This window comes from Larus michahellis, chromosome 6 (assembly GCF_964199755.1).
Source record: "Larus michahellis chromosome 6, bLarMic1.1, whole genome shotgun sequence".
Classification (NCBI taxonomy): domain Eukaryota; kingdom Metazoa; phylum Chordata; class Aves; order Charadriiformes; family Laridae; genus Larus; species Larus michahellis.
The window spans coordinates 58,901,564-58,921,619 of record NC_133901.1 but is presented as its reverse complement, the minus strand read 5'-3'; the positions used below and the strand labels follow the sequence as shown (position 1 = coordinate 58,921,619).

General features: G+C 47.3%; 1 protein-coding gene and 1 long non-coding RNA gene across 6 annotated transcripts in view; one reads left to right on the top strand and one right to left on the bottom strand.

The window, feature by feature from the left end:
- SUFU (SUFU negative regulator of hedgehog signaling) overlaps positions 1-20,056 on the bottom strand; it is a 104,229-nt gene that overhangs the window by 83,648 nt on the left and 525 nt on the right. For 2 of the 5 annotated variants that reach the window (XR_012587662.1, XM_074592204.1), the window contains exons 1-2: positions 17,772-18,113; positions 10,629-10,763 (exon numbers count right to left, since the gene is read on the bottom strand). Coding sequence is in view for 4 of the 5 variants with exons in the window: in XM_074592204.1 (XP_074448305.1) it covers positions 10,629-10,763; positions 17,772-17,953 (317 nt within the window). In the remaining variant the exon portion in view is untranslated. Of the gene's footprint in view, positions 1-10,628; positions 10,764-17,771; positions 18,122-20,056 lie in introns of those variants that run through there. The other 3 variants (XM_074592208.1, XM_074592207.1, XM_074592206.1) reach the window with 2 other exon arrangements.
- LOC141745080 (uncharacterized) lies at positions 18,263-19,704 on the top strand. The gene is made up of 3 exons (XR_012587666.1): positions 18,263-18,385; positions 18,859-18,987; positions 19,525-19,704. It is a non-coding gene; the product is annotated as an uncharacterized LOC141745080 (long non-coding RNA).

Sequence of the window (20,056 nt, the reverse complement as noted above, 5' to 3'; positions counted from 1 at the left end):
TTCGCATAACAAAAGCCGCTTTCAAAAGCGGTATGGGAGGGTGGAAAGAATAAGAGAAAAACCCAAAGCCAGAAGCTACACTGACAGCTACAGTTAGGTTTTTTTCAGCACTGCCTAAAAGTCTCAAGCGAGGATCAGGGCTCCAACATGTTACGTAGGACATAAACACTGGTGTCTCCCATTAGTTTCCTGCTGGCTAAAGAACACAGGTTAAAAATTATGCAAGAAACAACTTTAGCACACCCTCAAGCGCATTTTTAGGACTCTCATAGTTTAGTTCTCAGCTGTGCAATAAATGAGCTTGAGGCATAAAAGGTATTTAGGAGCCTGAACTCCCACAGATTTCAATTGGGGTTTAGGCACCCAAGTATCCTGCTGGATCTGTGATTCAATCCCTGATCTTTCACTTCATTAGCTGTGGAAATCAAGATGATGCTTCCCTACTTGCTGAGCTGTTACACAGCCTCATTTCATTGTAAAGGGTGCACTTGAAAACATACTGAGGAGCACCATAAGAGAACTTAACCAATTAAACAGGCAGGGAAAGGCCCTTGGAGTTTGAGCTGCAATTCCAGGGAAAAGAAAGCACCAGACTGCTGGTGAAAGACTCCCAAAAGGGAAACTTGAGACAGCTGCAATGAAAAGTCTACTCTCTCTATAGATTTATTTTTTTTTTTTAAACCTGCCTTTAAGTGTTCAGCTTCTCCTGCAAGACTATTGTTCCTTTGAAGCGTTGCAAACTTTCAGAGGTAGGAATCAGAGGCTGATATTTTTGATCTATAGAAATAAACACTTTGTGAATGTTACATGGCCTCCATCCGCTGTAAGCCAAAATCCAAAAGGATAAAATAAATCTTGGCCTCTTTAAATCAAACAAAGGAGGAAAGAAAGCATCGTTCCCCCCCGCTTCCTTTCAGTGGGACCAGGCTTACCCCTAAAAATTTTAATAGTGGCAAAATAGTTTTGCATCCCAGCCAAGCCGATCGTGGAAACTACAGAACGGCTCAGCTTCTCTTACAAACAGGAGTAAAATGGGGAGAGAGACGTCAGCTTACTGCATATTTCAGTACTGCTTACTTTTTAGTGCAGTAAGCACAAACACGCTCCTCACGTCCCTGATCACTTTAGAAGGAATAACCTACCCAGTAAGAGAGTTCAGTGTACAGCTCATCACAGCTGCTCCGTTACACAAAATCCCCCATCCATCTCTGAACACTAAATTCTTTGCTTTTCTGCTTAATGTTACTCTTCTGGGTAAAAAAGAATTCAAGGCCCAGAGACATATTATTTTTGCGTAATAAAGTTATACATATGGATTCAACTTAGCTAGGAAATGTCAACTTAAGGCTTGTCTTCATGAGGAAATTTACTGTAACTAGTCTACCAGTATAATTATATTGCTGCAGTTCTACTGGTAAAATTCCCCTGTTGAGCCTTATTCATAACAACAGCCGCCTTTATGGTTTATTTTTGTCGACTATGCCAAAAAAGGCCCCTGCTCCAGAAAGGCCACAACAATTCACAGGGGAGGAGGGGAAGGAGCTACACCCGTGCAAGTAGAGCAGTAGAAAGAATAACATTATAGAAATGGCAATATTTCTCTATACTAATTATTTGCTCAAAAAAAATTAAATGCTGTAAGAAAGCTATACTGCACATCAGATATCATTGCAGGTGAGGCATGTGCCAGGTTTATGCCACATTTCATAGCTTTGGTAAAGTTCCCCAGGCCGGACACTGCTCCGCATCAGCCCTTCCGTGTGCATCCTTTTGTTCTTGCCTTCTCCCCAGCTGTTGCAGCACATTTCCCAGGCGCAGGCTCTTTCCCCCATTCCCTCCCAGGAGCGATGCCTCACAGCCCAGTCGCTGCCCGGGGGCCCTGGACAGAGCACTGACCCTCCAAAATAAAGAACAGTAAAGACCAACCCCTCTGGTTTACAGTTTGCATCTTCAGGGATGAGAAGAGATAGCTGAAAAGCAAATAACTCTCTTTGCAAAAGGGATTTTAAAACAATTGCCCTTCACTTCGGCAGTGCAAGAATGCCGAGCTATACAAAACAATGAGCCATCTGTGCACTCTTCCCTCCTTCCCTTGTCTCTACTCTCTGGGCTTAAATCAGAGCCCCCCAAGAATGGCCGAGACTCCCTTCACCTCCGCCCACCCTGCTTACATCCTGCAAAAAACAGTTTTCTGCCCTTTTTTTTCCCCTTTTTGTTCTTAAGAGCCCTTGCAAAATCTTCCTTTAAACCTCAGCCCTTTGTCAGGTGGTATCCCATCTACCCAGCTTTGTCAAGTGATCAAAAAATGCCTCCCACCAGATGATCCTCGTTTACCATCCCTGGAGGCAGAGTGGCACTCAGGAGCCCTAGCCACCCCTTTGTCCAAGGAAGGGAATACCATCTGAATGGGAGACCACCAAAGATTTGCAGCCCTCTTTTGTTAGCCTGGTGTCACTGCCTATTGGGCCTTGATTGAAAATTGAGATGACAGTAGAGAGGCAGCTGAGTTTGGTAATTGCGATGGAGTTTCCAGATTAGGAGAGAGAAATTTGAGCTATTGGCTCAAATTTTCAAATAGAATTGGTCATTTTATTACCAGTGGTAGTTTGTAGTTATCAATTGTAACCACTGTCCCATCGAGGAATACAGACTATTCTAGTACTAGTCAGGAAGGCATGTTCCCAATGCTAAATCTGCGTTGAGGAAAAAAAGGGGATTAGTTCTGAATAACAGCATTCAGATGCATTTCTTCAAACATTCATTTTGTTAGTATCGTTATTCCAGCAAGTAAAAGGATAAAAAATGTCAACCCTCCTTTGATCTCACCACCAGCATGGCCACACAGCTCAAAAAATGCTTTTACCTTCATGTCCCACTGAAAAAAAAAGACCACTATCTTTTAATTCTTGCTTTTTAGAACATCCTAAACAGATCTTTATCACGTAAAACAATCTTTCACTAGAAGACCCAACTTTGATCCCCAGTCGCTCTTCTTCCCGGCAGGCTGTACTTGCTGGGAGGGCAGAGCCTGCAAGCTCTCCCATGTCCTTCAGCACTAACCCAGCTGGGAGATGAGAGTAAGGAAGCCCCATCTTGGGCCAGCTCTCTTCCCATATGCCAAGATCATAAATGTCGAAGTTCTGCTGACAAAAAGAAATCATCCAGTTTGAATACCATGCCCCCTCCTCTGCATGGCAGCAAGAGGCCCATCCTACCGGGATGCACGTGCAGATGTGCTACTGAACAGGATGCAGGGCTTGCTGTCAGTAACCCTCAGCTATAAACCTACTTCCAATCTTTTTCCTTTTTTTTATTGAAAACAGTCCTTCTTGTAAATCAAACTACTGTGCTGTAAACGTTAAACAAATTTCCTTCAATGCTACAAAAAAAAAAAATATTCTGAGCCTAGCACAGTTCAAGCGTGCTCTCGTCCCTCAACCTCCGCACGCAAAGACAGATACACTGCAGAGGACTTCTCTCTGTAGGTGGCCTACATCTTTCACATTATTAACGGTGGTAACTACCTCCAACAAATGACATTTGGAAGCCAAGTGCACTCTGCCCGGGAGGAGGGGAAAAAGAGATTTCCCCATGGTGACCATAGCTTCAAGGGAGGTCTGCCTCCAGCAGAGAAACACAAGTCTTAGTCCTGGTGCATTGCCTTAGTCAGAGGGACACTGTCAATGGGGCATGTAAATAGGCATGACGCTTGGTTTAACTGTTTTTTGCCTGGGAGACAGGGAATTGAACCTTACATGATCACACTTGTGCATGTGCTTCTTTAAAACGTCCCAACAATTTTTGAACTCATTGGTCAAATTCAATCAAGTCCTTCTAAAAAAGAGTTGTCCCCAAATACCACATTTCTACAAAGCAGGCAGAAACAAGCGGCCAGCCCAGAAGAGAAGGATCTACAGGCACTCCCAAGAAACAAGTTTCAGTAGAAGCACAACTGTATTTCTAGACACCAGAGAATCCAGAGCTGAAACCTGCTAAAAGTACCCTCATTTCAGGAAAAGCTCAGTCTAACTCATACCTTTATAGACCTGAAAAAAATCCAACCACAAGACAAATCCATTATAAAAACCCAGATCTTATTGTCCCCCTGCCAACTAAACCGCTCATTTCAACTCTGATGGATTCTCAAATAAGCTATCATTAAAAGGAAATACTTTTTTGTCACAGAACTCCCTAGTTCTGTGGCCTCTCCCTTCCCACTCTGTCATGAACCTTCCTCTCCCCTCTGTCTCAGAAAAAAGACCAACTTGAAAAATAAGCATTACATTTGGGGTCAATCTGTGATAGACAAACATGAGGCCTAGGAGGAAAAAGGAAGTTGAGATTATGGTGCTCATCTTGGACTCTCCCTCCTCCAAGTACGTGCTCTTGTACCTGCTTCCTAAACTGATATTCCCAATGTCCTCTTCCATGTCATTCCCTTTAGCTGGGGCAGATGGTCCACCTCCAGCAACAGTACACAAAAGAAATATTTCTTCAGTGCACTGGCTAGAGCTCAATTCCCACACATGAAGCTGTGGCAACATGAAGCAGGAAGATATGGAGACCTGGAAGAAGCTCCTCAGGGACTGTAAATCTCCAGAATTTCATTGCTGTGGTGGCTGTTCCCCACAACCGACCCATCAGTCACACCTCACAAAAGTCTGATCCAGGAGCAGAACCACTATTTCCCAATCCTCAACTTCAGGATCTGTCCCCAAAACTCAGTCACTTCTGTATTCCATGCGCTGAAATTCCTACCAAGCTGCCAGCCCTGACACAGCAGGTATCCTTTGACTTCAGGATTAATTGCCTAGTGAAACAAAATGAGGATGAGGGAAGCATTTGTATGTCTGTACTATTCTTCAAGAAAGTGCTCAGGTTCTTCTGCATGAAGTATGCTTCAATCCCACACTTGATACAAAGTGGACACCGTGAAAGGTGGAAGAAAACCTTGGGTTTTTGATAATTTTCCTTGAACTTCATGCTCAATTCCCACACTAAAATGATTTAATAAAATCATAGAATAGTTTGGGTTGGAAGAGACCTTAAACATCACCTAGTTCCAACCCCCCTGGCATGGACAGGGACACCTTCCACTAGACCAGGTTCCTCAAAGCCCCATACAACTTGGCCCTGATCCTTCATCTCTCCAAGACAGCGATGCTGAACTCTATAAAAGTTGCTTCAAAATCTTATCTAAAATATGGATCCACAACTAACACCACCCCTCTCTAATTTACTGTCTTCCCAAAAGGCCTTTATTTTATTGCATTTTCATGAAAACAAAGAGGGGCAGAGTCAGTTTCCACCATTTTAAAAGCGTTCACTGTCACCTTGGAGTTTGGTGTAGTATTTCAGCCGTGCTTTAGGCATGTGGCTTATAAAGCACTTAGGGACCCATTAAATACCAAAATTTAAGGCTAAAGGCTGGCAAGTTGAGGGCAGCGAGCTTTTAAATTTATGAAAGGCTACAGAACTAAGAGGCCACTAAAGTGACAGCTGTCAGCACCACTCCATCCTACATTCATGCAGGCTCAAAGGAGAAGCCAGCACGCACTCAAAAGAAAGGGAGCACTCGTTCCAACTTTCAGGCTATTTTCTAAATACTCTTTTCAAACTCCTTTCATACTTGGAAAAAGCCTTCCAGAAAACATCCACCCCTCTGCAAGCCTTGCATTTGTTACCTGATCCAGTTTTGCACTCCTTTTTCTTCCTCCCAGCTCTAACAAGCATCCTTGCCCTTTTACAAGTTAAGGTCATTCAGAGGATCTATACAAGCAGCAGAGCACAAGCTGGACTGGAGACCTTGAAAGGCTCATGCTTACCCTCACCTTTAATAGGGAGGCACCACCCACAGAGACAACACGTTATCCCGGCATGCACCGCTCCCTCCGGATCCAAATGGTAAGTAGCGCAAATCAAAAGGACCACAGCAAGTTGGAACCTGTTGTCTCTGCGGGTGGTACCCTGCATCTGTATTAGAGATGAAGGCAGCTGTAATCTCTTTGGTTTTATGCAAATGGGATGCTGCGCTTCGGCTCCTGGCTAGCTGCCAGGAAAAAAACAAAACAAAACAAAAACCACCACCCTTGTCAATATGAAGTTTGTGTAGATCAGGAAACCCAATTACTGGAATTTGCATAAAAAGCTAAACATCAAAACACAGTTGGCATGTTTCTTCTCAGAATGTGGGAAGGCCACAAATACAAATCTTATCTCTTAACCTAGCCATAATTTAAGTTTTGCTTTCTATTGTGGCTCTGAATTACAACCTTCCAATTTTAATACAAATAAGACTATTCAAGGTTTTCAGGAACTCTATTGCATCATGGTTTTCACTTTCCATGCACTTCTTAAACTGCTAACAAAAAGGGCGAGCACTCAAACTACAGGAGCAGTTAACTGGAGATTCAGCCTTGGCCTCACAACGAACTGGTGAGAGAAGTCAGTCTGGTGGAAACACACATCGCTTCCCAGCTCTCCTGACAGCCCTGCAAACCCCTGCGCCAGCACAATTCAGGGCTGGAGCACACCGTGGCACTGCAGTAGCTGAAGCTGGCTGGCATTGCCTTCCTCAGGTACCCGTTCTCCACGCAGGCAGAAGTCACCATCACGCCTGGGAACCACCGGAAGGAGGAGGTGTCCGTGCCCTGGCCATGATGACAGCCTGGCATCGGAGCATGAATCTGCAGTTGCCAGCTGAGGCACCGCGTTTTGCATGGATGCATGGGGACACGTTCCCTGCTGCTGATTTTGCTGTCGGGCAGTAGCTGCCAGCAAGGGGTGGAAAAGGGATTAGGACCTGTCTCCTGTCCCACAGCCACACCGGCCAGACACTCCCTGCCAGTGTGCTCACATGCTACACATACACTCACTGCTGCAGGACACTGCCTTTCTTTCAGAGAGCCAGAACAGTCCAAAAAAAGGCTCTGCTTTAACCCTGCTGAATAGACTCAAGGAGTTACACATCGGTTTTGATTTTAAAGTAGATAGAAAAAGTTAAAAACAGAGAATAACTTGCAAAAATGTCTCGGAAGAATTTCTGCTGCCACTCAAGTTGTGCAACATGCTCGACTGGAGAGACTTATTTCCATGCAAGCAACTTGGCATGAAATCCCACTGAAAGGCCTGCGGTTCCCTAACGCTGTCATGACGTCATGATTTAGGATTTTTAGAGTGATCAGCCCAGCACAGCTGGTGTCATGGTTGCGATTATACCATGAAACACCGAGTGGTTTTAAATGAAAAAGGTTTCCCCATTTGAAATTCTTAGATTTCTTCCATCTTATTCCGTGGACTCTTAAAACCAGACCAATTCTGTAAGCAGAGAATAGCTGATATTTAAGCAGAGCAGGAAATAGTGCTGCTTTAACTGAAAATAAATCTGTCAACAAGGAGGCACAGACTCCACTTCAGACTTTTCAGGTTCTTATTAAAAAATATAAATTAAAGTCAACATTTTCATGTTACTTGCTACATCTGTTTGCTATTCCATTATAAATAAAAATATAGGGGCCTCCAATTCGGTTTTGGTTCACCCAAAATCAAAAAGTCCTTTTCATTTAATACTGCATTATAATTGGTCTAGATCGTACTATATTACCAGAAGAGGTCCATGAGAAAAAAGCTATCCATTACCCAAAGTCAAGCTGAGAGATGAAACTGGCCTTTGGCAGTGTATTATCCTTCCCTTTCTAAAGGATGAAGGACAGAAAGGTCATGGAAGCACATCCCAAATATAGGAACCTTTCTGGCTGACACAAGCACATCCAGCTCCGCACTCTTTGTGGAGAGAGTTGGGAAACAAACAAAAACCCCACAAACCAACCCCTATCTCGAGAGGCCAGGGCAGCTGAGCAGCGTTCAACTGGTGGTGGAAATATTCCAAAGATTTAAACAACTCCCCTGTCGCTCCACGCTCCCACCAACACACTTTACCTGCGCCAGCAGAATCCCACAGTCCTTCAAGCAACAAAGACACTGATACTCTTTTTCTTAAACGAGGGCTTTATTAAATTCCCTGATGGAAAACGAGAGCCTATGGAGTGCTCAGGAAAATCACTACATTCCTGCAGTGAGCACCCAGTGCTGGTCTGATGATGTGCAGTTCATGTGGCAGTGGTGTTTCAAGAGTAATTAGCAAAAAGTGCTGGTCTGATGATGTGCAGTTCATGTGGCAGTAGTGTTTCAAGAGTAATTAGCAAAAAGTAACTGCTGTTGGGAGCAAGAATTGGTGGTGGGTGCTAAGCTCCTTTGAAAATCTTCTCTCTGCCTGTCTACAGTGCTTGTCTACCAGTTGGGAACTTCAGTTTTAGCGTTTAAGAGATGTGTAGGTTTTGACAGCTTTACCACAGGCATAATTGTATATTAAGACTATTCGCCATAAAGGTAGAGACAGCCTTCTTGACAGCATGTGTAGTATTAAGTTTTGTAGCTTCAAGAATGAGGCCACAACAAAGGCGACAGACTGCAGGCAGCTGAACATCTCAGGGCAAGTGACACAGAGACACCTTGCTCTGGAGCCAGGAATGCTGTTCCAGCCACACAGAGAAGGGAAACATGCACAGGTATCCATCCAGAACATGGAAATCACTTTGATGGATCTGTGCAGGCCTGTGCTCAAGAGGTTGCAGCCAACATCCCCAAAGCAGCACAGCAATGAGGGCTTGCTATTCGCTTGTACTGCCCAGCTCCACCAGCCTCCAGCAGTGCAGTGCTAGGGACAGCCAACACACACCAGCTAAGCCTCCTCCCAGGCTAACGTACATGCAAGGCACTCAGGGATTTTGCTCCTGCTTCACGCAGCAGGCCTTGGAAATCTCCTTCAGTCTATGTCCAGAGATGAGGGGCTAATCCCTGCGCCCTACAACCAGCAAAATGCACATTCCATTATCTCAATTCAAATTTCCATACCAAACCGCATAACAGTATGAAGAGTTAGGAGGTCTCGTGCCAGGAAGTTATTTAAAGTTGTGACATTCCACCTGTGAGATACTTTCACTCCTTCACCCCCAAGTTTTCCACTACAGAAGAACAAGCTTCTGGTCTATCAGACAGGTTCTGAGAGTGAGAAGACAGAGCACGTGCCAGGGTCAAGGAAGCCATGTCCTTACATAGTTTGCTGCTTCATTCATAAAAACACATCACTCTTCATGTCTTCAGCTGAGACCCTCATATCCACTCCCTGCTTTCACCCAAAACCACCAGGAAAGAGCCTCACCAAGAGAATATTCTCACCAACCTCAGGCTGACAAGTCACCAGAGAGAAGAAGTCAGCACAGCACTCAGTCTCTCCAAAATCCCATCAAAATAAGGTGGGCAAACACAAGCTACCTAATCTTGGTAACCTCAGATTTTCAGTGGCAAAGATGAGATATGATCTGAGAACAAAGGCACCACATGAAGGCCTGCATGTCCATGGTACAGTCTCTTGTAGAAGCGAGGGAGAGAAACTTTAAACTTCATTTCTCTTCATTTCTTTCACTTGCCCTACCTTTCCTCTGCCCCAGCAACTAATGACTGGGGTTTGTTGCGAGTAGATGTGTTGGTTAAATGCCCCAGGCAGCTCTCTGTGACACTAGGGTCCTGTATAAACTCCAGTCTTCAGAGACTTGTCTTCTGAAAAACCACAAACATGAGAAACTGCCTGGAGGACATGGGTAAGGTTAAAGAAACTGCCTGACCACTGCTCTTGCAAAAGAAGCACCTGGGTGAAAAAAACTGGTGGCTGAAATCTTAACCAAGACAAACAAAAGAGGGAAAGCTTGTGTGAACAAACTGGGGCCTTTGCTGCACCATTTATCACGGACATTTACCCTGCAACTATAAAACAGCACAAATACAGTTTCACTAAATAGTGACAGAAGAAACCTGCCATTTCTGGCTAGTTAAAAGGCTGCCTTCACAGCCTCAAGATCATGACAGCTTGGCTACTGCTACTCACTTCAACTGGAGTTAACGAATAAGGTCAGTAAAAGAAAGACAGGAATAAGGTTAGACCACGCTGCTTGCCTTGTCTAATATAAAATGCCTGCTAAAGACCATCCATACCGACAAGCTAAGATAATAATTTAATTACTGGAGAAAAGACAGTCAAACAATTAGAATGTTATGCTTCTGTTACACAGACCGGCATTTATACAGCAGCCACTGGGGTGGCAGTCCGCTGACAGTAACACTGCTGTGCCAGCAAGAGGAAAAATGCCCTTACAGCAGTTTTCCAGAGGAAGGCATTTAACACGCACAGGGAGGGGTCAGGATTTAAGCATATGACCATAACAGACTACCAAGAGTGAAAAACACAATAAGACATTCTATTAAAAAAAAAAAACCAACAACAAAAACATGGCTTCCCGACCAGTTTAAAAAAAAACAACCTAAAACAAAGTAACTCAATTTAACACTAACAAAGAAAGATACTGCATTCAAAGCCTGCAGAGGGGAACATAGTAGTAATTCTACATCCAAGAACAGGGATACGTCACCCCTTACGAGACCAAGGCTAGGGTATTCTCAGGCAAAAACCAGCTGTTCAAATAGTATGAACAGCAGGACAGGGTTTTACCTATGGTCTCCCAAAATGTAACACAAAACACAACATGCAGCAACAGAACTTCAGTGACACTTACTCATGTACTCTGTTGTCTCCATACAAGTCACTTAACCCAAAGCTGACGTAGTGCCAGTGCTCAGGAACATTCAGCGCTGGGTTTCCCAGGTTCCTGTACATGCTAACGTAGTCCAGAGGATCAGGTCCTCCCAACCTGCATTAAAACCAGAAAGATTCTTAGGTAAGTTAGGTTATTCAAGACAAATGGGAAGTCTTCACAGGTGCTACAAGGGGCTGTACAAAGACCTGCTTTAAAACATAGTTAGTGACAAAAATGCAATTAGCATGTTCAAGTTACCACTAAAAAAAAAAAATTGAGGAGAAAGGTTGGGTTAAGTCCAGAAAGCTTCAAGCACAAGGCAAAGTGCATGTATGCAACATACTATAATGTTTTTAATGTTAAAGCATAAAAATCTCTGGAAAATCATATTAAAGCTTCCACAAAGCACAAAGAAAACTGGAAAATTGTACTAGAAGAGCAATAGCTGTAACTGCACTGCAAGCTCTTAATTCAGTCCAGAGTCACATACCTCAATTAAAAAAAAACAAAAACCTGACGCTATTCCTCAAAGCAGAATTTGAAATGGCTAAGTTTTGAGGAGAGTAATCCATACATCTGAACGTAAACATGACAGTTAAAGTAGTGGAGGAGAAAAACATTGATTCAGAAAAATTAGCACCAGAACTTGAAAAATACACTAGCTGCATTAATCAAGAATGAGTAAAAAGCATCATTGCAGCCTCTGCTTCAACATTAGAACGGGTTCCTTAAAATAACATTACTTAAAAGTCAACGCAGCACAGCCTGACTACACTGAGCAGCGGCTGCCAAAACCTGTGGCCACCCTTCCCAGCACAAGGCGGGGAGGCTGGTGCGCCCGCAGGGGCAGCACAGCACCCTGCTCCTGCCACTTGCCCTCGCGTCTGCCCACGCAGAGGCAGGTCAGCTCCCGTCCAAAGGAAGGGACGTGCTTGACTTTTACTCGCTGTTCGCCCCATCAATCAGAAGACACACAGGTAGAAGCCAGCAAGAAGAGACAAGACATCAAACCACCTACCATAAGCATTTACGGAATAGCCTGAGCAGCTGTTTAACTGTTTCCTGCCTCCAATTCACTTTTTCTTCAAGTAAAATACTCTCAACTGCTCCAAACAAGAAAATCAAAACTAAGATGACCCCCTTCATTCAAACAACTTATTACACATTAATTTCCCTCATCTGCATTATCTGTTCAGACCCCGACTCTTATCACCTGCAGGTTGCAAGGCATGCCTGTGCTTCCCCTGCTAGCCCCGGGGGTTTGTGTATCATCATTATGCACGCCACAACCGCTGCACAAAAAGCATTTGAGCGCCTCAGTTTTGTTCCCTGATTAAAGCACCACTGCCTTATATCAAACACTGGCAGGCTTGGCAAGAAATGCTTTCCCAGCATCCAGGCTGCTAGCCCACTACCACTGCTCCGTGCCTCTTGGAAGTATTTGTGCTTCACACACAGAGATTTCGTACCTTGCCTCACCAAGGAAGCTCTGGGTTGATGAAACAGCAAAGCTTAATTGCCATTATCGCACTTAAGGCCAGCACCCTCCTCAGAGTCACATGTGAGAGTGATGCTCCAAGGCAGCAGAGAGGAAACTCTGACAATCATTTCAGTCCTCAGGCAGGAGTGTAACCAGGCTGCTGGTTGTAAAGTCAGAGTTACACCTTTTGGCTTCAGAAAACAGGCAATCAGCGCAGAAGAGGTTTAACCCTGACCTTGCACAATTACCCCTAGATCACGTTCACCGAGTACAGCAACTTCTGGAAGTTCATTTAGAAAAGACCGTTGAGAAAACAGGGGTTTTCAGAGCTGGGGTAGCTGGCATTGCAAAACCGAGGTGCTCAAAAGTCACTTCGCAATGCCGCATCAGCTTCACCACAGAGCTGCAGCACCTGGGTATCTCCACAGGAGATTCTCCAGAGGAGTAGTCACCATGGCTGGACAGATGGATCCAACCCTTGCTGGTAGCTCATCGCTCTGGCAAGAGGCCAGCACCCAGTCGAGCTGACATGCAAAGCACCTTTAAGAAAGTGCTTTCCAGGGTGAGCTCCGAGAAGAGTTAATGCACATGGGGACTCCCTGAGTTTATCACCTGCAGGAAATAACGGTGCCAGGAAGGTCCATGAGAGCAGGTTTCCTGTTGTTTCCAGAAGACGCCCACATACTCTTTGCAGATTTCTAGTGACAGTGATACACTACTTGAAATCCTCTGTCCACCTCCTGCTGACCAACCTTATCAAGCCCATACAAAGTAATATATCAGCTTATTTTATTAAAAGGCCTATGGGCTCTCCCACAAGTGTGCTCTGCTGCCCCCCTCCCACTGCTGCAGGAAAAAAAAAGGCGAAGCAGGGTTATCTAACATGAGTGACTTTCCCTAGGACAGCTTCCCACCTCTTAAGTCACATAAGGCCACCACGGTAGCTCCAGGCCATCTCCAGCTTCCCACAGGGTCAGTCAAGGATGCAGCCCAGGATACCAGGGCAGGAAGAGGGGGTGAGCATGCCACCCCCAGTAATGGCACTGAGGTCCATTGGCAAGGGCTAAGTCAGAATTACATAACCTTCTTGCATGACAGGTATCATCTTTACAGCATAAAAAGCAAACTGATGAGCAAGCATGGGGAACGCACGTTAGACCCTGGGATGAAGCAGAGTTTGAATCTCAGTGGCAGCCTGGGAAAATCCATTCTTGAAGGCTAGCGATAGATTGAAACAGTCAGAAAAAACAAGTCTCCCCAACACACCACATCTCCACCTGCCTTTCCATTCCTCCTCACTGGCACCAGGTCATGCTGGAGGCTGTCTGAGATCTCTGCTGTAGATACCCATTCAGAGCATGGAACTGACACCCCAGCCAGTGCTCAGGCTCCCCACAGCAGTAACTCCCGGATCCACAATGGAAGCAGCCAGATGGAAGCAATTCCAGCGGGAGAGTCACTCACCCCCAGGGAGTGGCAGTGAACAGCAGCAGCCACCCACAATTATTCAAAGTTACCTGACCAGGAAGACTCCAGCGGTCAATATGCTGACCAGCAAACCAGTGTGAGAGATTAGCAAGTGGTCAGAGCAGATGTGTAGGCTTTACAATGAAGGGACAACACCTTCACCTGGTAAGCAACAAGCATCTCCCACAGGCACAAAACCTGCTTCCAAACTGGGTTTAATAACACCTTACATGTCAAACAACTCACACTGGAACACTGCTGACGCAGGCACTTTGACACTGACAACGCGCAAGACAAACCCTTAGACTGCCTGTTTTCAGGACGGGGACTGCTCCGCCAGCACGCTCCTCCCCAGGGCTACCCAAACGCATTCGTCAGGTCTGATGTAGGCAGGGAGCAAGTCCTGCCGAGACTGCACTCTCCCTCGCTCCTGCCAGCAATCCCGCACTTCTCTCCAAAGGCCAAGCCTCTCCGGGGACCCACAGGATGGCACTACCTGGCACCAGGGATGCGGCACCAGCCAGCTCAGGGGAGCCGAGCTCTGTCCCGCCCAGAGCAGACCCAGACAAAGTTAGCTACCCACCAGTTTACACGCTGCATGACAACCCAGACAGACCATCCATACTGCCTGACAAACCTGGTAAGCTTGGAAGAGAGTCAGACAAAAAGCCTGCAGCAGTGATAAATTAAATTCTGAAAAATACACAGCCACGCCATATACCTGTCCTGAAACCACTGCGACTGCAAGAGCATCCAGCACTAGCTTCAAACCAGCTACCTGGAGCACAGCTAGTAATGTACCCATGCCAATAATGCTCAGCAAAGGCTAGTCAGCACAGATTTTTATCCAGTTTCAGTGGCAGGTTTCGCTGCTACGCTAACTAGTTGAGCACCGCTAATGCCTGCTGTGGTACATCCTCCCGCCCACAGCCGCCGTTGCAGGGTTCGACCTTCTATCACAATCTACATATCAGTACACGCATTCACACAAAGAGCTGGAAGCGTTGGAGGATTTTATTAGGAAGAGCCCAACTTCAAAGCCAGAGGTACAGTACAAATTTGTTACATTCTCTATTCATGGAGCTCATTCAGGAGCAAGAAGGGCAGCCTCGGGGGAAACCCAGTATTTGCATCTGCACTGAGCGTCTTCTTTTGACTGATGTTAAGAGCACTCTGAAGTTTCTGTGGAAGGAGAAGCGCGAAGTAGGCAGAGAGAAAACAGCTCCACAATGGGAAAAAAATTGCAAAATTTCCAATCCATTCACCCCAAAAAGTCCTTAGTGGATTGTTTGTAGCCGCTTCCCAGCAGCTGACAACAGGACTGCTTTTCACAGCTACCTTTTGACAACCCTGCAGAAGTAGTCTGTGATCCCCAAGTGGCTGCAGACCACAGGTCGGGGTGCTAGTTTTTGAGTACACGGCCTAAATTCGAGTCAGGTGATGAAAAAACCAACAGTCCAGCCTGAATTCTGCCTATTTCAAAACCTGTCACAAAGGAAAGTACAAATTTGTTTTTTCACCAGCAATTCTATGCACCAAGATATTTCACGCAACCACATTTTAAAAATAAAAGGGGATATCAACACAGAGAAACTCCTTCTCAGTGCATGGCCTTTATGCATACAGCCAGGAACTCTTCCAAGGAGTTCCGACTGCAATCACAAACTCTCTCCCAAGATATGCAAATAGCATTTAAAAAAAGACTAGTTCCATGAAATAATCAACACAACTAAACCCCTTCATTTAATAGGTATGTGGTTCTGCAGATTCTCCAACATTACGAAGTGAGGATCTGCTCTGCCGTGTAAGCCCAAGAATATAACTCCTGCTCCCTGAACAAAAAAAATTGCTGTTAACCATAGGGAAACTGATACATATAATTAAAAGCTGATTAGCGTTACAATATTTCTCCTAAGGCAGGGAACTTCGTTCAGCAATTTCCTCTTCTAATCTAAACCAACTAATAGCTGGCAGCTCCGGCAGAGCAGTACAGACTAGCGGAGAGTAAGCAGTGGCAGAAATCATTCTACCAGATTTCAGCAAAACCAACCTCTGAATTTTGCCAACTTTGCTATCAAAGGGAGAGCAGGTACCTGTACTGTACACATAGGCTAGACCTCGCATGAGAATTTCTTGCACAGGACAGCAGTAAGAAATCCACCTCTGATTTCTATGAGCGAAGATCTTGGCTCTTGCTGCCGGCTGAGCTGACAGTCGGAAGAACCGTTAAGTAGAAAATGCCAGGATAAACAGGCCTTCACATTACTTCTTGCTTGCGACCAACCATCGCTGCCAACAGCAGTTTTTCTAGTGTTTGAGTTCCAATTGCAGTGAAGCCCTAACCAACCCCTTAAGCAAACAAGCAGCAAGGTTTCTTCCCAAACAAGGGTCTTTGCCATTCTCCATTATAAACTTAAATCTCCCTGCATCCCACAAATCTTACCGTCACTCTAGTCAATATTGTTTTAAGCTGTTGATGGAAAAGAAGTGCTGACTCCCAAATCAAGGTGACTGGAAACTCATCAAGCTTAAATATCTAAGATTAGAAATAGGTGTAAAAACAGACTGATCAGACCACTGCCGAAGTACTGCAGCACTGACCCAGAGAGATGATTAAGAAGTTATTTGTATTTTGAGGTCTCAGATTTGCAACATCTTATTTTGGCCCACTGTGTCAGTTTAAGGACAACAAAAACACCTAAGCAATAAAGGCTAACAGACATATATGTCTTGCTAGAACTGCAAAACCCATGTTTTTTAAAACAACACTTCTTTGGAAGACAACAGCCATACCTTGGCTGTCAGAGCAGAACACAGGGAGGATATTATTCTGCTGTCGCTCAGGTCTCAAACAGGTAGAGATATACAGGTTAAAACGAACTGTAAATAAAGAAGTTGAGCATTTACTAAACTTTTCTGAAGTGCTGCAGTGGGGACTGGTCATTGCCCGGTCCATCAAACACTCGGGGGTGACCTGATCACGTTCATTAGGCCCAGAAGAGGGGGCTGAGCAGCAAAGTGATAGTAAAAAGCAAAAGGAACTCCTCTTCACACAGTTACACACTTATCTCCATAGCTAAACATCCAAGTACTTCCTTCATGCCACTCTCCCACATAAACAACGGCTGTTACTGGTGTCAGACACTGTGTCAGCAGAGATGATAAGCAGCAGATTTGCAGTCTGCGATAACACATGGCTACACAAGGGCAACAGAAGCTGGCTCTGCCCCGTAAGTTTTATGGGTACACACACGGCATGCATCCAGCTTGGGGGCCTGAATGGAGGTTCACTCCGGTTAATGCTGGCGATACTCAAACGCCAAGCTCCAGGCCAGAAGAGAGACCTTGTGCCTCCTGTTCAGGAGAGGAAACTCCAGCCAGCCACCCACCCTCTGTGGGAACCCCTCCACTGAGTAACACAGGCTCCCTTTTCCCATGACGTGCCCCAGCCAAGGCCCTCATCAGCTCCAAATCACGCCAAAAGCTCCAACACATCCTCCTGTCTCCAGTGCATCCCTCCCTAAGGCTTCCTTCTATTCCCAGTACATCCTCCACAGGAAACCACCCAAATACACCTCCCAAGCACCAGATGACATCCCCAATACCTCTTCCCCCAGACCCACTGCACACCCCCAAAACCTCTTCCATCTCATCCCAAACTCAGTTCACAACCCTCAGTCCTCCTCCCCTTGCTGCAACCCTCCCCAGCCCCACTGCCTCCACCCCATGCAGCATCCCCAGCCCCATTGCTGCCCCCAAGGTTTCCCCTACCCCACTACTCACTTGCCACACACAAGGCCCCTGGCCCCGTTGCTCCCCCCCAGCCCCAAAAAAGGTCCCCCACTGCCCTCTCCCAGCCCCACACTGGGTCTCCAGCCCCACTACTCCCCCCCAGCCCCACACAAGGCCCCTGACCCCACATCACCCCCAGCCCCACACAAGGCCCCCCCCGGCCCCACTGCTCCCCCTCAGCCCCACACAAGGCCTCCGGCCCCACTGCTCTCCCCCCAGCTCCACACAAGGCCTCCGGCCCCACTGCTCTCCCCCCAGCCCCACACAAAGCCACTGACCCCACATCACCCCCAGCCCCACACAAGGTCCCCGGCCCCACTGCTCGCCCTCAGCCCCACACAAGGCCCCCGGTCCCCTCCAGGCCGCAACCCCGGCCGCCTCACCAGTACTTGAGGATGGCGGTGACCTGAAGCGGGTTGGGCTGGTCGGGGTAGAGGCGGCGGCACTCGCCGTAGATACCGTGCAGCCCCGGCGGGAAAAGCGACGGGAAGGAGCCGGAGCCAGAGCCGGAGCCTGAACTCGGCCCGCCGGCGGGGGGACCCCCGCCAGGCCGCACGCCCTCCATGTCCGGCGCGGCGGAGGCGGCTGGTCCGGTCCCGTCCCACCCTGCCCCGTCCCGGCTGGCTTCGGCCCGTCCCAGCTCCGTCCGGCTCCGCTCCGCTCCCGGCCCAACGCGCACCCGACCCGGCCCGGCCCGGCCCGGCCCGGCCCAAGCGGCGCTGCGCGGCGCGGCGCTGCGGGAGGAGGGGGCGGGCCCCGCTGCCCGGGCGACCATGAGTGACGCGGCGGGTCGGCCAATGGCGGCGCGCGGCGCGGAGGTGCGGCCGCGCCTCTTCCCGCCCCCCTCCACGCCGCGCCGCCACAGCGCCCTCTAGCGGCGGCGGCGGGAGCCGGCCCGGCGCTGAGTGGAGCGCGGTGCAGAGCGGCCGCGGGGCTGAGCGGGGACCCGCCGGCGGGAGGAGGGGTCCGGGGCGGGCAGCAGGGTACCGGCACCGAGGTGGGCCTGAGGGAAGAGGAGGGGTCCCCGTGGAGCAGCATCGGGGGCGGTGAGAGGCCCGGCCAGCGCCCGGGCGGGAGGCCTGAGCGGGGCCTGGCGGGCGCCTGCCCAGGCCCCGGTTGGCCCAGGGGGCTGAGGGCAGGGTAGGGCCCGTCCTGGGGCAGCTCCCTGGCCGCAGCCGCCCCCAGCAGGGGCTCTCAAGGCTGTGTCAGTGTTAGCTGAAGGAGCGAGGCTGTAAGTGGCAGCGGTTCGTCGGTCCGCGCAGCAGGGCTGGGTGCAGGGCTTGGCTCTTGTCTCCCTGCTGCTCGTAACCCTGTGGTTCTGTGGGACCATGGCTGTGCTCCGAGACATGGCCAGCTAACAGCCTTATCTCCTTCACTACCGCTCTTACAGCTCTTGTCGCAGCTATTTTTACCCCTTCTCCAGTCTTCATAGCGCCTTTATTCTCCCCATGCACCTTTGTGTGTTTGTAGGTACCTCAGAGGCAGCTGCAAAGCAATGCAAAGTGGGTGAAGTTCAAGATCGAGGATCTTAATCTGCGTACTGAGCACACTGAAGATCTGGCTCATTCCTGAGCCACATCTGAGGTCCTGCAAAGCCTTGTACGTATGTGTGAGCTCGCATAGGACTCACAGTAGTCCTACACAACTTTGCTAGAGCAGTGTCCTGCTTTTTAATCAGCATAGAGAAAAAAATGAGCTATAGAGTGCTGAGAGGATAGGACAAGTGTTCCTGCTTGTTGCGTTTCTCTTTTAAATAGCTGAGAGTTTATTCTAAAATCAGTGGTCACAAGATACCTTTTAGGAGATCACATATAGTCAAGAAGCTGGCAATTAGAAAAACAAAGGACTATCCACCGAGAAAGGAGGTGAGCAGTTGGTATTCTCTTGGATCACCGCTCACAACCAACAATATTTCATTTGGCACATTACTGTGATACTACTTTTTGTGACAATTTTGTGTCAATTACAGTCAACTGAGAAGATAAACATAACAGAGTCATTTATGAAATGCGGTGTTGGCTTAATACGCGTGTAATTAGTCTCTCATGGCATTTACTGAGGTGATACCATACCGATCTGGAAATAATTTAAACCGCTCCATCCTATCGTACAAAAAAAAACCCTCTTTTACACTAGGTGAGTGGTGAATATCTGAGATGAGACCATCTGCTTGGGCTGAAGGCAGAAAGCACAGAAGAAAAGCCTCAGTGTCTCCATGAAAGATGCAGGAGGAGACAGGTGGGTTCTGAGCCAGCCCTTGCGTGCACCAGCCGGCAGGGAAGTACATTTCCACTGATTTCAAGACGCCGCGATGTTGCTCAGAGTTTCAAGTAAACGTATCATTTTACTGTCTTTGACAGTCATCAACTGAGCTTCCACAACACGCGGCAAATGGCAAACAAGAGGAGGCACATTATTTAATAGTAGGATGCATATTACCTATATGTGATATATAATACATGCATATGTGTTCTGTGTACTGACACTTCTTTTCTGGTGGCCGTGCCTCAAAAAATGCAGAAAATCAGGTAATACTGAGAGAACAGGTGCGTTAAGACCAGCAGTTTGTGGAGGTGATCCCACAAAACGACGGGACAGCGAAACGCTTCTATTAGCGACAGATTCCCTCTGCGGAAGGTGATGAGATCACTTTTTTTTTTCTGATTAG